This window comes from Dermacentor andersoni, chromosome 1, assembly GCF_023375885.2.
Source record: "Dermacentor andersoni chromosome 1, qqDerAnde1_hic_scaffold, whole genome shotgun sequence".
Classification (NCBI taxonomy): domain Eukaryota; kingdom Metazoa; phylum Arthropoda; class Arachnida; order Ixodida; family Ixodidae; genus Dermacentor; species Dermacentor andersoni.
In genome coordinates this window covers 304,527,427-304,543,043 of record NC_092814.1, presented here as the reverse complement: position 1 = coordinate 304,543,043, position 15,617 = coordinate 304,527,427, and the positions used below count along the sequence as shown (strand labels likewise).

The following is a 15,617-nucleotide window of genomic DNA, read 5'->3' as shown; positions in this document are numbered from 1 at the left end:
AACAGCAGAAAACGCTTTTCAGGGGTCGCTTGAAAATTTTAAAATGTATGTATTGGATTCATTAGAAGCTGAGTTTGGAACTTACGTTCTGTGTCCACCGATTTTTAAACAATTCACGTTTCAAAAGCAGTGTTCGTACTCCTCACAATAAGCTCGATTACATCCGGAGCATTATACAGCAGTCTGCAATCTTGCAACTGAAATTGCGCACAAGCTCTCTTGTGTTCAAGCTATAATACAACAGAATGTTTTCTGGGCGAGTTGGAACGTGTTTGTGAACGAACAGGAAGCCAGTGAGACATGCAGACGCGTACACAAGGGAAGAAGTTGACTGGATTTCCATTTCAATTCACCTTAGTTACCTGATAGTTCTGGCTAGATGAGTGCTGCACTTGCAAGCCTTTTATTTTTCTTAAAGCGCCGCCCTTGAGGGCCCGTTTTTGCGTCGGACGTCGGCGTTCCGGATAGCCGAGCGAACGAGCGCAGCGGAGAGTCAACGTGGAGCGCAGTGGGGGATGAAAAAAGCAGCGAGACCGAAGAGAGCGTGAGGAGGAAAGCGGAGGAGGAGGGTATAGCAAAGTATGGAGGAGCAACTTTATTCTGAAAATTACACTCACGAAAGCGATAGATCCTCAAGGCAGTAACTAGAGAAATGCGGCATTTAGGCACGAAGCATGTGCTTTATCAAAGTGGTTGGGACACTCACAACAAATGTACCTCATACATTTCTGTCTGATTTGATGATGCGTAAATAATATGAAGAGCAAAATTTATTCGTACCCACATGTGCGTCAACGCCGTGGCGCAGATTCCTTCCACCTCAATAACTAACCTCAAGCGAGGATACAGGAATAATTGCGCACACTGACGGCGCACGTGAGAACAAAACCAAGGAGGTGACAAGCTGTATAAGCTCCTGCAGCCCAATTAGAGACACGCCGAGTCAGATACATAATGGGAATTTATAGCAACAATTCGGTTGACATCGATCCGAACAGTCAACGCCTGTGCGTTTCGACAAATGCGCGGTCATCTGGGCACGTTTCTAATATCTATTGAGCATACTTTCGTGAGCTGGTGAGCAATATAACTTGTTACTGTCGCATCATCTAAAGATGGAAGTCGGTAAAAATAACCTTGTAACATGGTCATGAGTCTCATCGCTCCATTGTCAAAACGCCTTTGCAACCGTATAAGCCATAACCTGTGACAGGGTATAGTATGGTAAAATGGGTGCCTTCGTCAAAGCTGTGCACAATGGAAAGAAAAAAGGCTATCAAAATTAAGGCCGCCTCAAGGGCGTTTTAGACGGCGTTGCACCTTTAAGGTGATAACGTATATTACAGTGCACCGGCGTTATTGGGAGGGACATTGCGTAAAGGTAAGCGATGAAAATATCGGCAGTGAACGCTCGGCGTCTCTCAATCAGTTGAGAACGGTAAAGCTCCGCTACTATTCTATCTACTAGAAAGAACTGGGTATAACGCTTGCTAAGAAAGTGTGCCCTTTATGTATTGAAAATAAAGATAATTTTTTATCCCTGATGGTTTGACCTGTTTTAGGGCACCTCTAATGTCGCCGTTGCAACTACCCAACACTTTTCTTATAAAAGGGCGAGACGCTGCTATTAAGTGTGCGTTTTTTCAGCTTCTTGCTTACTTACGGCCGAAGTCACACAGGGAACGTATAACCAATCACGAAGCTCACTGAGTGCCTGTTGGTGGCGGAGCTTTGAAGGAAACAATGTAGAGGCGCTCTCTGCTGCCCTCTTGAGTACCACAGATATGGGAAAAGAATAGAGCACCTCTACAGAACAAGACTGGTAACTCGCGGGACGCTCTCATACGTGTTCGCAGTCCGCCAGAAACAGAAGAGTGACGTCTGTTTTGTCAGGATCACTCGGCCGTGTCTTGGGTTCATTATCTTGTCCCCTCCGTAGCTGCGCAACTCTCGTCGTGGGGCCACTCTGCGATGGATATATTTTTGTGTTCGCCTCTGCTCCTATAGCTCCCTTTCTTCGTGCTTATCAGCTTGACGTGGCCGTACTCCATTCGAATCCATCTTCACTTCCCGAAAGCCCTCCTTGCTGAGTCGGAGCCTCCTTGTACCTGGTTCGTTTCTCGACCGGCGCTTGTACAACTTTACTTGGCAGATCAATCTTAATCCTATAGTTTTATTTTGGCCTCTCTTGTATTTTTGCCCTCCCGCCCCCTTATTTTATTGGACAGGGTGTTTCTGGAGAGAATACTTTTTCTCATTAGTTATTTGACACTGCTTTCTTTGTGCCGTTTTCGCTTGCACGTCCATTCGCAGAGCAATTGCTTTCCCGGAGAGCACCGAATGAGGCAATCTAGCGCCGGCAAGACGGAAATAGTTCTGGGGAACAGATGTTACCTTCGTCTTCATTAAGGTTCCGGCTTCCCGAGTGGTCGGGTCGTCGCTGCGTATTCACAAGTGGGTGGTTTTGCCGCTTATTTCTGCGTTCGCTGTCTTTGCTGGGAGGAGTGATCCAAAGCCGTCTTTAAAAAAAAATATTTCGTCATCCCTCCTTGAAGCGCGGTTGCCCACTTAGGCATCGCGAACGCGGCAGGCATCGAAGGAAACCAACAATTCAATCAGAAGCTCCGGAAAACTGCATTACAAGGCCCGGCGTCCCGTTCGAGACGTTGGAAGCTCTTACTGGTCCCAAGTCAGTCCTTGGAGAGAGAGAGAAATGGATTATTTCTTTCTATACTAGTGGGAAAACGAGAAATGACAAGGAGAGAGAGCGAATAATTACGTCACGGGCTCTGCGAACTGCCAACGCGGCGCACGTATCAACAATTTGCATCCGCTGCTAGACGCTCGGGCACGTATAAACGAGGACCAATACGAAAAAGAAAAAAAAAATGAAGTTATGCCACGCGTAAATTGCTTTGTTGGGAAGCTTGGCCAGGTGAGTAAAAGAAAGCAGTTCAGTGAAATGGAAAAGAAACAGAAGGCAAAGAGAGTTTCGCGCATACTTATCAATGTGTCAAAAATGATTTAGGTTTGCATATTTCAAGCATAGAGGCAGCGATTTTGGTTTTCCCCTCGCTGAACAGACGTAAGAGTGTCGCTGAAGCCATCAGGAATGTCCTGCGGCATTTTTTTTTTTATTCTTAAATATACACAGTGCGAACGACCAAGGACTGAATATGGAGTCCAATATTTATTTTCACTGGGTTCTACTTATGTTACACAACAATGCCTGTTGCAAAGTGAACAACGTATATTGGGTACTTCACTCTTAATTCCAGACGCGTTGGTCTTCGTTACGGGTCGACGGTATTTAAGTTGCAGGTGAACAGGACCGATATGTTTCAAGCCGCACGTCCCTTCCACCTACGATAATCGTTGCCAGAGTAGTTTCGCAGGATAACATGGGAAACCATGCAGCGACATCCAAGAGACTATCTGTTTGTAGGTTTCTCTGGCACTGCAGTTAAACATGTAAACAGATCGAGTTGTGCCTTCTTAAACAACGGTCAAGGACAGGCGCGTTTCTTTAAACAAACCAGCCTAAGCTAGGATTGTTTTTGTCTCATAACTAGCTTTCAGAAATAAAATTACGCGTCAAGCTCTGTTGCACCATTAAGTTCCTCTGGCTCTCACATACCAGGCGTTTTATGTCTATATAAAGAATATTTAAAAAAATGCCTGTAGCAGATCGCGAATTTCTAATCCTTGAACTTGACTAGGCAGACGTTACTTTCAGAATAAATCGAAACGAATAAGCGACTGAAAACATTTTTCTCGCTAATTTTTAACTGATTGCTTTACTACGCAAATTGCAGTTTCCTAAATGAAGTTACTGAGTTTGCAAGGCATATCTACTTGGAATGAATACGAATTTCGTTGATGGCACTGATGTCGACAGATGCGGCGTCAAATTTGCGGAGTGTTATATATATATATATATATATATATATAATATATATATATATATATATATATATATATATATATATATATATATATATATATATATATATATATATATATATATATATATATATATATATATGTATATATATGTAAATATATATAAATGGAGATATATACACCAGGAGGCCACTATTGCTCGAGCGAGTCGCCTAATTACAATAATTTCATTCCGTCTCTTCCGTTGCCGCTCGTCAAGCTTTTCCCAATTATGCACCCGGTAACATTTGTGTCTGCGTAACCTCATTTCCCCGTCTTGCCTCTCCAGTGATGGCTGGGATTGTTAATGAATTCCGCTTCGCAAATACAAGGAACGGCCATTGCCTCGGAGCAAAATCGTTGTGAAGAGTGCGCGCCTCAAGTCTCAAATGTTTCGCTTCTATTTGCTCATGCAAGAATATTGTAGTACAAGAATGAACACGATAAGAATATAATATTTACCAACTTCTTACGCGATATAGTGAAAGATCTACGCTATACTGATATTGAACTATCGTGAAGACGACTTGTCTTAATTTACTTCTGTACCTTGTTCGCATCGATAGAGGAGCAGCGGAATTCCTTTACAGGGACCCTTTCACTCTTCTTTGGGCCTTTGATAGAAGTCGCGTGACCTCCTTAAAATGAGCCCACCAGCACTCTTTCGAAGCGCTTCAATATGCCATCTTTTTTTTTTCCTTTTTTTTTGAGAACAGCTTTAATAAATATCTCCTGTGACAGATAGTGATGTCCCGTCCTTTCACGTGTGTGTAGTTATGGAAGAGGTGGACATTCCACCTCTTCCGTTGTCAAGGTAACTAATCTAAAATATAATTAACTTCTTACCCATTAACTTTGGGACACATGTTGCAATTGCGAAATTGAAGCCGAGCGTTAGGGAAGTCGAGTTTGCTTAGCGAAAAATGGCAAGTCTAGCATCCCTTTCAAGGTATCCGGCTAAAGTGTGCTACGAAATACACGGATGTTCCAGCCGACAGTTTCCCAAAGCGTGTGTGCAGCAGCTTGGGATTGTCTGAGGGGGTACGCCAGCGGCATTTTTAGAAGGATTTGGAACCGTATGTTTGGAAAGTGGCGCTATACCTAGGATTTCTGCTAAGCAAACATGACTTTACTATACCGGGTGACCCACGTAACTTAAGCCACACTTTGAAAATATGCAAATGCCACGTAGCTGGACAGAACCGAGGTAATTTTGTTTGCCGTCGCTTGGAGATGCTCAGATAATTTCTTGCGCTCCGCCTAGTTACATTATTAGCCTTAATTAATTCATCAACTTGTATATGCGGAGTTATGAAACGTCAAAAGTTGGGCTTGGGCTAAAGTGACACTTTTCGTCAATTCCGCATTTTAGGAAAAAAGGAAAAAGAAAAAGAAAGAAGGCGAAGGCGTGCTATTGCATATTGTTTTAGACGTCTTGCGCGAATTTCACCGGTGCATTTTTTTCCCTATCCAGCAGGTTCCCACGCTCTTGTGCATCGTTGTTGAAGCAATGCTGTTTCATGGGCCTACTTTCTAAACTACCTAGATAGCAATTAACTATAGCAATTAACTAGTCACATTTGCAATACAGCCGGGCCTCTGCTTACGGAGAAGAGAAAAATTCGGTTAGGCTGCATGAGTGACGCACCGCACTGGAATACGACGTGAAACGTCTTGTGAGCGCTGTAGAGGGTGTAGGGGCCACTTAAGTACAAATATGGCCATAAAATCAAGCACACAACTCACATTTATTCACGCATTACAAAACTTACATATGCTTAGCTTACGTTACAGCTAGTGCAATGTAGCTCACCCACATATATGTCGCCTGCGTTTGCGCCCTCTACGGAGACGGACATGTTCCCCCGTAGTCAAAGGGGTCGGGTATCCCTTTGTCTTGCTGCACGAGTCTCCTCGCGCCATTTCTGCAACCTACGCGTCGAACGCGAGGAGCCGAGCAAGCGGGATATTTCTGCCACAAATTGCATACTTATAGCACTCCTGATGAGCGCAGGTTTGAGTTTGATCGATATTACCTGCTATGGCTAAATGAGCTCGCTCAAAAGCGACCCCGACCCGTGCAGGTGGACAAACGTTCTACCCAGCTATGCCTCGCTGAACGCCGAGCGAGAGGCTAAATTTAGCTCAGATTGCGCCATGCGCGGCGCGACAGTGGCGCCATCTGCGCACACGACACACGCATGATCGAGTAATGGCTTTTTTTCCTCTACACAACGATACCAAAGTAAGGCGCGTGCCATTCATCGACGCATTAGAAAGCTTGTATGCTTAACCTAATATACAGCCATAGTGGAGGCCCGACGGTCTAACCTTGCAATCGTGCTCGTTCCCTATCCGCAGTAGGCCCGTCGTAGTGAAAGGTCTTGGGCACAGGTTGGTTGATACTTGGTGAAGCCGTTGCAGCGACAATAAAACAAACACCTTGTGTTTCTTTGATTGGCGCTACGATAGCTTCACCCGATATCACGCTTTAATCGTGCAGTTGCCATAGGTCTCCTTATACAAAGTGTATACCACGAACAGTTTCTGTCTTTCTATCTATTAAGTATTAGTGTTTTTCAGCTTACTGCGGATGCCCACGAAATACAAAAAAGCACCACGTGACATGCCCGCTTGCGCGTCGTGATTGCACTGCTCCCAAGCGTTCCACGCACAAACGAACATAGCATTTAGCCCGGTGTGCCGCCGCTGCGTCTGCTTATCGCTGTCATGAACAGCCGCGAGGGAAGCACATCGCTGGCGTAAATCGCACAGTTAATGCCTTCGTTACTGTCCTGTGGCCTTGTGGCAGCACGCCCTGCTAGATGCTATATTCGTTTGAATGAGGATGGTTTGGGAGAGTTGCAATCACGGCGTGCAAGCGGGTATGTCACGTGGTATTTTTTGTATTTCGCGGGCATCCGCAGTAAGCTGAAAAACACTAATACTTGATAGATAGAAAGTTAGAAACTGTCTAATCGGACGTTTTGCAAAGCACTCTAAAACATTCTCATTTGAATTTTTGCCCTAACTTCGTTGGTTCAGAAGTTGGCTAACTAATCTTGACTAATTATCTAATTAAGCAAAATACAAAAATTTGCGTGACACGATACATACAAAAGTGAGCAACATGCATTTGCTCGCGTAGCCTTAGAGTGCATCGACATATTTTTAAACTCTGGCTGCATAGTATGCTTGTGCGTTCTCGCAGCGTCAGTACCAGCAGAACGTATGTTCTCCGTCGTTGGGTATACATAATTTTAAACAGGAGTAGTGGATTCAAGGGTATGCATTGCGCTTGAATGCCGACATATCTAAATGTTGAGTTAGAACAAAAAAAAAGAGAGAGAGAGAGAACCATTTTAAATGTGTATAACAGAGTCGTGACAAAGTTTAATTGCATTTTGGGATCCTAGGATAAAAAAAAAACAACTAATTTTGTAGGTCTGGTGTAATCATGTTTAGTTTTGAGTATTAATAAGTAACAGCCATATTTGTAATTCTGCCAGAAAAAAAAATATATATCTTACTTCATTTGCCAAAACTGCGTTGCAGCAATGCACGAACTGATGATGGTCACTTGTCGCAAAAGGTTTGATAATATCGCTAAGCAACAAATACAAAGCTATCAACAGCACTTTCAATAGAAAACGTTAGTAAACCACCATAATAGTATCGATAGTTGAACCGGAATAGATGGCCAACGGAACGTTTACGTTCTGTTCCTCTCGCACACCTCCCCCCCCATCACACACACACACGCACACACGACCGACGCTGATATATAGCATTCAGATATTAGTGGCAATCATTCGAAACCGGCCTGTGGGTGGGCATTCGACTTTTGGATTTTCAAAGAGTGAAATAAGGGGCCAAACAATGAAATCTTCCTTACCTCAGTAAGGAAGCCTTCATTGCGGTGAGGCTACCTTATGTCACTCTGAAAGCTTTCTTACTGAGGGGCCCTCGGTGAAGGCTTCCTTAGTGCTTCCTCAGCATAAGGTAGCTCCAAAGCTACCTTCATGCGTCCTTACGCCGCTCCTGGCACTGAACGAGCGCTTCACCTCACTGCTTAACCACGTGACCTTTGCTTGCGCATGCGCGCTGTCGCCCACGTGCGGAGAAGCGCAAGCACGGTACGTCTTGCCAGGCATGTTCGTTTCAGTCACGCGTGCGGCATGAAAGAGTTGCTAGGCGTTGCTAGGCGTTGCACGACGCCGGCGTGCCAGCGTTGATGGAGCACATCAAGTTTTGCACTGTAATGCGCTACTTTTATTAAGTTTAGTAAACAAAACTAGAAGAAAGCGTCCACGCTTCTCTATATTAGCTCTTCAATTTAAAAATTGTGTGCCGATACAAAATTTTTTATTGAATAATTGTGTTCGCGCAAAGCTTTTAGGAGATAATCTCGAACCCAGGCATGCGGCAACCGCTCCTTACGTGAGTACGGGTGAAGGGAGCTTTCAGAGTACGCTTGCTTCCTCCACGGTCCTTCGCTGTAAGGAGGCCTCACGTAAGGTTAGGAAGCGCTCGAAGAAAAGGAACGTTTCATTGTTTGGGCCAAGGTCCCTGCTGCTCTGAAGTCTTAACACAATGTGAGCTGCGCTTGCAATCTGTCGAAAAATTCGGGGAATTTCACAGCGAGTTTGCAAGTGACCCGCATGGGACCTTCTCTCCGCACCCTAAGAACGAAGGAAACTCTGGCAAATCCTTTTGCGAAAGGATCATGCTTCTTCCATATTTCGCTGCATCTATAAAATCTCCCGACAGAGCGAGCTCAACCTGCTCGAATAGAAGCCGTGCGAACGTATGCTCAGTCGGGCCACGCGAGTACTCGAGAGAACGAAGTAAAATATTAAAGAAGCAGTGACTGCCCTGTTGTAAAAACACCGATAGGTCCCGTACCATAAACATGCGCGTTTACATGGGAACATACTTGTTTGATAAAGGAACCGATATGGTCATATTCGCTTATGGTTACGGGATGTTTTATGAATAGGCTGCGCACGAAAAAGAGGCCGCCAGCACTCTGGTTGTCCTTAAGGTGCTTATACTGCTGCGGCTCAGTCAGCGCTTGCCGTTATCGTGCCATCAGCATAGATCGAGTCACAAGAACTCGGCGCCGCAAGCTTCTTCCACCCGATGCACATTTTACAACTTCCCAGAGAGCCGTAAGCGTTAGATCCTCTAATTTATTCGTTGATCCACCTTGGCTAACTTTATTTTTACCAGCGATTTGTACTACCAAATGATGCAAAATTGTCCTACTATAAATGACCGACTTCTGCTGTTACCATTGTAAAAAAAAAAAACAGTAGTAGTAGTGTATTTTTTTTTTTTTTTTTTTGACGAACGAGATATGTTGCGGTTGTGTGTTTCTCACGGACACCGACGATTGTGGAGCACTTTCTATGACGAGAGCAGAAAGACGCCTCCAGCTGAAAAAAAATGATGTCATCCACGTGAGCATGCCGTGAAGAAACGTGCAATAAAAAGTGAAGGCGCAAAGCTATTCGATGCTCACGAGGAATCCAGAACTTCAAGAGGAGCGTAACACATATCAGCGCAAGACAATGAACCAAGTCACCTGGTGTGAGTTGGATGCAGTGATATGACGGCGAAATTTTCTGATCACTGATGCCTGCGCGTTGGTAATGAGAATGTCCATCTTACAATAAAAAAGGGGGTAATAATGCAGACAAAAATCTTTAGCATTGTTTGATTACAATTGTGAACATCATTTGAAAATCTTCGTCGCCCTGTTCAGCCACAACAGTTAGCGATCTTGGTCAACAATGACGCAAATCTGCTATAGTTGAAAAACATCGCCCTATTATGTATGATGGAAACTAGTGTGGCAGGGCGGAACCTGGATGCTGGCGAGCGTCGTCAAACTGGTATTTAAGCGTTTCGCTATGTGAGCTGTGTCATCCAGCGGCAGCTGGTGACATCCTGTTACGGTCACACCACACAGCTTCTTCACTGCGCACCTGCAATTGTGCTCTAAGTGATTGCCTATCGCCTGTGTTGGAACTAGCAATGCACGATTGAGTAAGATCAAGAGGAGCGTCTAGTAAAATGCACAGTAATGCACTACCTCAACCTGGCACTAAAGTGCTTCCAAACTTGCGGGCATTTAGGGAACTCGGACACTTGACCAGCTATGCTGCATTCGTTCGTGTAGAATTTGCAAATCTCCGTTTTCCCATTAACGCTTCTTCGTTGGTATTTCTAAAAGGAAAGGCTAGTGGTTAAATCCACTTTTTCATTTGTATCCGTACATCTATTGCTTTGCAAAGAGGATACATAGAACAAGTTTCGAAACCCAGAGGAAGCTATCAGTACATATCTTGCGCTGGTGGCATTTTAAAGCCACTTTCAAAGATATTGCCATTAAGGACACATATGGGCAAAAAGAAAAGCAGACAAAAAGGGCTGCATTCTTACGGTGCACTGCATGACGAGGCTTTACTGGGTCAACCATACACATAGCTTTGGTTTCCTCGTGTCGATCAACTAGCCTTGCGCCTTAGACATCACCATTCGTGTCCGCCTCTTGATTGATGGGGAAGTTGCCACTGATGCAACCTTTATTTTTCTTGGTTATCGCTTGGCTGAAAACACACACAGCACTGCGCAATTGGCGCCTTGCAACATGATCACAGTTTTGAAGTAGAGCTGGTGCCCTAAAGAAAGGAGGGGCTGCTTAATTAAAAAAAAAATTATGGGCGCCGTTGTATTAACGACTGGCCGGAGACAACCGGCTCTCCGGTGACGAGCGCGCCTAAAATAAAAATTATTGCAGATAAAAAAAAATTTAAACGCCAATCACAATTACCACCGTTTAAGTCGTGAACATTTCGGAACTATAGTTTACTGGGTCAATTAACACCGCATTTCGTTGTTGGGGATGCATCCATTGGTTCATCTTTCGACGAATTAAATATCACATCAACCTTATAGCATCAGCCACTCCTTTCTTTATTTATGGCATCTTCCGTAAGACATAGCAGAAAACGCAGCAGCGTTAGCCGTGCATTATATTCATGCAGCACATTTCTGTCGTGATATAGAAACTAACTAGACTTGTGGAAAATCTGCCTGCAATAGAAGGAGACAGAACGAGGACGCAGCTCACGTAAACTGAAACTTGCAGGCGCTCACTTATTAATTCGCAAAAACGAAAACTGCTGAAACAGCCGATAAAGCATTTGCACTGTTTACGCATTTTATGTCCATCACCATAACGACTGAGAACGTTCGCAATATCTTGTCAAGCCATGTGGTGCCTTGATGTGAACAAATCTGCAGCGTGCTAACTTCTACCGCTGACGCAGAGCCGCCTTAGAACGCATCATCATCCATCTGAGGCCCGCCACAGTTATCATTTTCTTTTTTTTTTACCATGTTCAGACTATGCAGTCGAAAGCTTTATGAAAGAGAAGGCGAAAAGTGTGAGAAAGTGAGATTTGAAAGCCTCACTTTCACTTTACCAAGACTTCCGAGCCGCGATATAGCGAAGGTTACAGGAAGTGACCTTTCTTTTTGACCGCTATGGGAAGTCGCATGCCCGGTCAGCTAGAGCAGTGCGGGTGGCCATCTATCTAACCGACAGCAGTCAGCCGACCTGCTTGACATTAAGCGTCGCGCTGGCAGGCGACCAAATAGCCAAGACGAATTTAATTTGCTTTACTAATGAAGACAGTCGCGTCTTGTACGCACATTGGTCATGCTAATGTGCCTATGTAAGCGAGAAATTTCAGAAATTAACGAATAATGCATGTTAATGGCAGCCAAGTCACCAATAAAACTTATTTCTGAACAGTGTGGTGTCACTGGGCTTTTTCTTTTTTGTTGTTAATGTTCATTTCCTGCATTTCTTTTTTTCGAGCAGCGTGGTTTGAGGAGGTTCAGCAGCAAGGCGTCGTAGCACTTACATACACAATCGAACCCGAGTTTAATGAACACGGATCAAGTGAATTATGATCTACATCGAACACGCTAAACTTATTGATCGATGCTCATACAAAATAACTCTCTCTCATAACCAACTGGCCATTGGATTTCTCGAACTCGGAGCGTCCGCTGCCAGTGCCATAAAGCTGTTTGTATGCCGCACACTCAGCGTTCAAGAGAATTATTTTTATCGTGTAATTTTTTTGTCCTACTTTCTCTTTTTCGAGCCCTTACTGTGGTGACAACGCCGGCACTACGCTGACTGGAGAAGGTCAACCCAGACTCGCGCATCGAGAACGCCGTCCTCGGCGACGCTAAAAAGCAGTTCAAGGCACGGGCTAAAATTACCGCGCACTACGCGTAGTTTTGTTTTATTTCCCCTGTTTCACATCATAACTGGCGATAACGAATCACAAAAGTTTGTTGTAGTCGCTTATAGACAAGTGGCGGCCGGTATCGAATTACCTGATGTATCGAACTAGTTTAGACTAACATAAGCCTCTCTGGTGTAACCGGGTTCGACTGTATTTAGCTCTGTAACGATGTCCCCGCATAATTTAGCAAGGAAAAAAGAAAAACTCTGCCTTTGTAGTTGTCGTTCTGCGACAACCTGTGCCCTCTCTTCCGGGGCGATCACCGCGGGGCAGGGCGCCCTTCGCCGCTTTCGGTGTCCCCCTGTCGCCAATGACCAAGCGACGGGCCGGTCTTCGAAGGGGCGCGGTTGCGCGGCAAACCGCTCGGGGAAATAAGGGCGCAGCTGTTCGAGCACTCCTCTTAATTAAATTCTGCACGCTTTGGTGGACCTTTTCTAACCGGTCGGCGCGCTGTGATTGGCCAAAGCGTAGTCCAAGTTGCCAATGGAACTACTCGGAAGGCAATTTTGATCTAATTTGATCTGCCACCCATTTGCATCGTCCTCTTCAGTTTTTCTATTCTCTCCTGTTCTCGGAAACGCGCACAAAGTTCCACTCTCAGAGGAGTCCTTTGTGCATGGGGACATTGGACAGACTCCGACTTCTCCCAGCTTATCTTGTTGTAGTTTTTTTCTTTCTTTTTCGAGTACTTACATATAGCGAGCTAAAGCCAGCCTCAGTCACAGAACGACTTGTTCGACTTAATTTAATTCGAAGGCCCAAGTGCGACAGCCAGAGCAAATATATTACCTGCCCGCTAGCCGCGTTTTTTTCCTCGCAGTTTGAACTAAATTTGATTATTTTATTTAATATCGGTTCGATATTCTCGCCACTCATGCAAATGAGCAGTCATGCAACTGCAATCCTCACTTTGGCTAGCGAATACCGCTTGAGACGCGTCTACGAAACCTATTCCTTTCTTTTTTTTGCATCATTTTCGCTCGGATATGCGGAATCACGTTCGGATGAGCGTCAATGTGTAATACGCGCCGTATTCTTTTGTTTCACAGGCGTGAGTTGCGTCCTCATAATCTGTTGGCGTTGTACAACTTAATCGAAGTTTATATGTACACCTTCTTTTTTTTTTTTTTTTTTTTGCAAATCACGTAAGCCGCACTTCGGGCTCCTAGCTTCAAGCCAGGAGCCGGAAATGCGTAGCAGCAGGAAGCAGCTACGTTTCCATCGCGTTTTGCTGTCAAATACAAAAGCACCCAGGCCGGCATATATATATATATATGTGTGTGTATATAATAACGAATGGTCAATGTGGATGTGGAACAGAGCAGGCGTTTTCTTAACGAACGTTGATGTTGTTATAGTGCGAATACTTATCCGAACATTATCAGCTTTCATTCTCCTTTTTTTTTTTTACTTTTTCGCGCGCAATGAGCAAGGCGATCGTCCGTGATATCGCTTGCAGCGCTTTCTTGTTCTGCGGCCAGAATAGCCAGATACGGTTCGCCACGCCTTCCTGCGTTTCACACCAGGCGCGTTGAAAAATGTAAATGCAACATTTCCTACCATATCACAACTGCGCAGCGAAGGTTCTTTAAAACAATTACTGTTGGGACTACACTTTTTTTCCCGGCACTCCCGGGGCATTAAGGTTCCAGTTTATACGTTCCCTGGCCCTTAGGTACATTTTTTTTCCCCTTCTTATTGTTTCCTGCCGGCGTAGGCGCTTCGGGGCGACCATCGGGTCATGCAGGTAGGACAGGGAGGATCGGGATGAGGTGAGCGGTTGCCCTGGGTGCACAGAGCTGAGGACATCGCCGACTGCTGCCGCCTAGCCCGAGGGGCCACGGCGAGCCGGGTCCACTCACGGATAGCCAGTGTCAGGGTCTCCACGGGCACCCAGGCTGGGTGCATTTTGTGGATGACCGCGGGCGACCGAGGTGCGTGTCGCCCGAACTCGAACCCCTGCGAGAAAGAACAAAACGAAGCCGCGCTATAAGCGACGCCACCGGGCCTGCACGGGGTACTCGAAGCAACATTGTGCCCGCCCTTTTTCAGTGCGCCAACGCATGGTTCCTTCACGCTTGCGCGCTTTTGCTCGGCGCAGAGGCGGCGGGAGGGTTCTTTGCGCGTGGGGATTCGTTGTTGACGTCGTTTGTTCGCGTTTTTTTTTTTTTTCCTTTCGGCTCTCAGCTGGATGGATCCCACGGTACGAGTGAAAGCGCGGCCACTGCAGCCTGCTCCCTGCGAAGCACGGAGTTGTCAGTGAAATATCGGATACCGCTTTCGATCGCTTTCGCTACGGAGACAAGCGTAGTGCAGCGTCAGACATTAGCGGTCCCATTCGCAAAGTTGTCTTTTTTTTTTAGGTCGTAAGAACTGCTCGTCTCCATTGTTTGGTCTACTTCGTTAATAGTATGTGCGTTATCACGATCGTTATTTATTTATTTATTTATTTATCTTTAAGTGCGCATCACGCACTTAAAGAGAGAGATAAATGAGATGCGAACGGCAGGGAGGTTAAGCGGAAGATAAATATCCAGTTTGCTACCCAGCACTGGGGAAGGGGAGCCTGAGGAAGATCAATAAAAGATACACACGCACACAGAGAGACTTAAAAGGAGGCATTGAGTAAGGTGGGCAAATCTATTCGCCCGACAAACATAGAGCTTGACGTACATGGAAAACAACAACAAAAGAGAATGAACATGCAACATTGGCAAGGATAGTACACGTTACCCGCCGCGGTAGCTTACTGGCTATGGCGTTGCCGTGCTCAGATCGAGGTCACGGGCTCGATCTCGATCGCATTTCGATGGGGAGAAATGCGAGAATGCTCGTGTGTACTTAGATTTAGGTTAAAGAACCTCACTTGGTCAAAATTAATCCGAAGTCCCCCGACTACGACCGTCATTTTGGTACGAAAAACCCGAGAAACTTTTTTTATCTCTACTTATCAAAGCGCGAATACGAATAATCGCGCTACATACATTGTGCGAAGCACGCGCATTCAAAGAGAAAGCAAGAAAGAAACGCAGGGAACAAACATTAACATTAACGCGTCTTCGAAAAATGTAGTTAATTCGCGAGCAGAAGAAAAAGAAACTAAAGCAAACAACAAAGGCACCCAACGCATATTCTCAAGAATCCCTCTAGAGCGTAAATGAATTCATAAGTATCGACCACGGACTTTAAAAAAAAAAAACATTATTATTACAAGTACCCGAATAAGGGACATCGAACACTTGCGCCCCTATAGCGGCCGTGAGCTGATAGCACGTGTCATTTCTCTCTATATAAAGAAACTTAGTCTGAGCCTACCCTCGTTTAGGTGAACGAGAAATAAAATTC

At 45.1% G+C, this 15,617-nt stretch overlaps 1 protein-coding gene across 1 annotated transcript in view; it reads right to left on the bottom strand.

Moving 5' to 3' along the window:
* Positions 1-15,119, bottom strand: part of LOC126548253 (band 7 protein AGAP004871-like) — a 398,019-nt gene extending 382,900 nt beyond the window's left edge. The window contains exon 1 of the mRNA XM_055063350.2: positions 14,135-15,119. Within this exon, the coding sequence (XP_054919325.1) occupies positions 14,135-14,180 (46 nt within the window). The 5' untranslated portion in view covers positions 14,181-15,119. The remainder of the gene's footprint in view (positions 1-14,134) is intronic.
* Between the last annotated feature and the right edge of the window lie 498 nt (positions 15,120-15,617).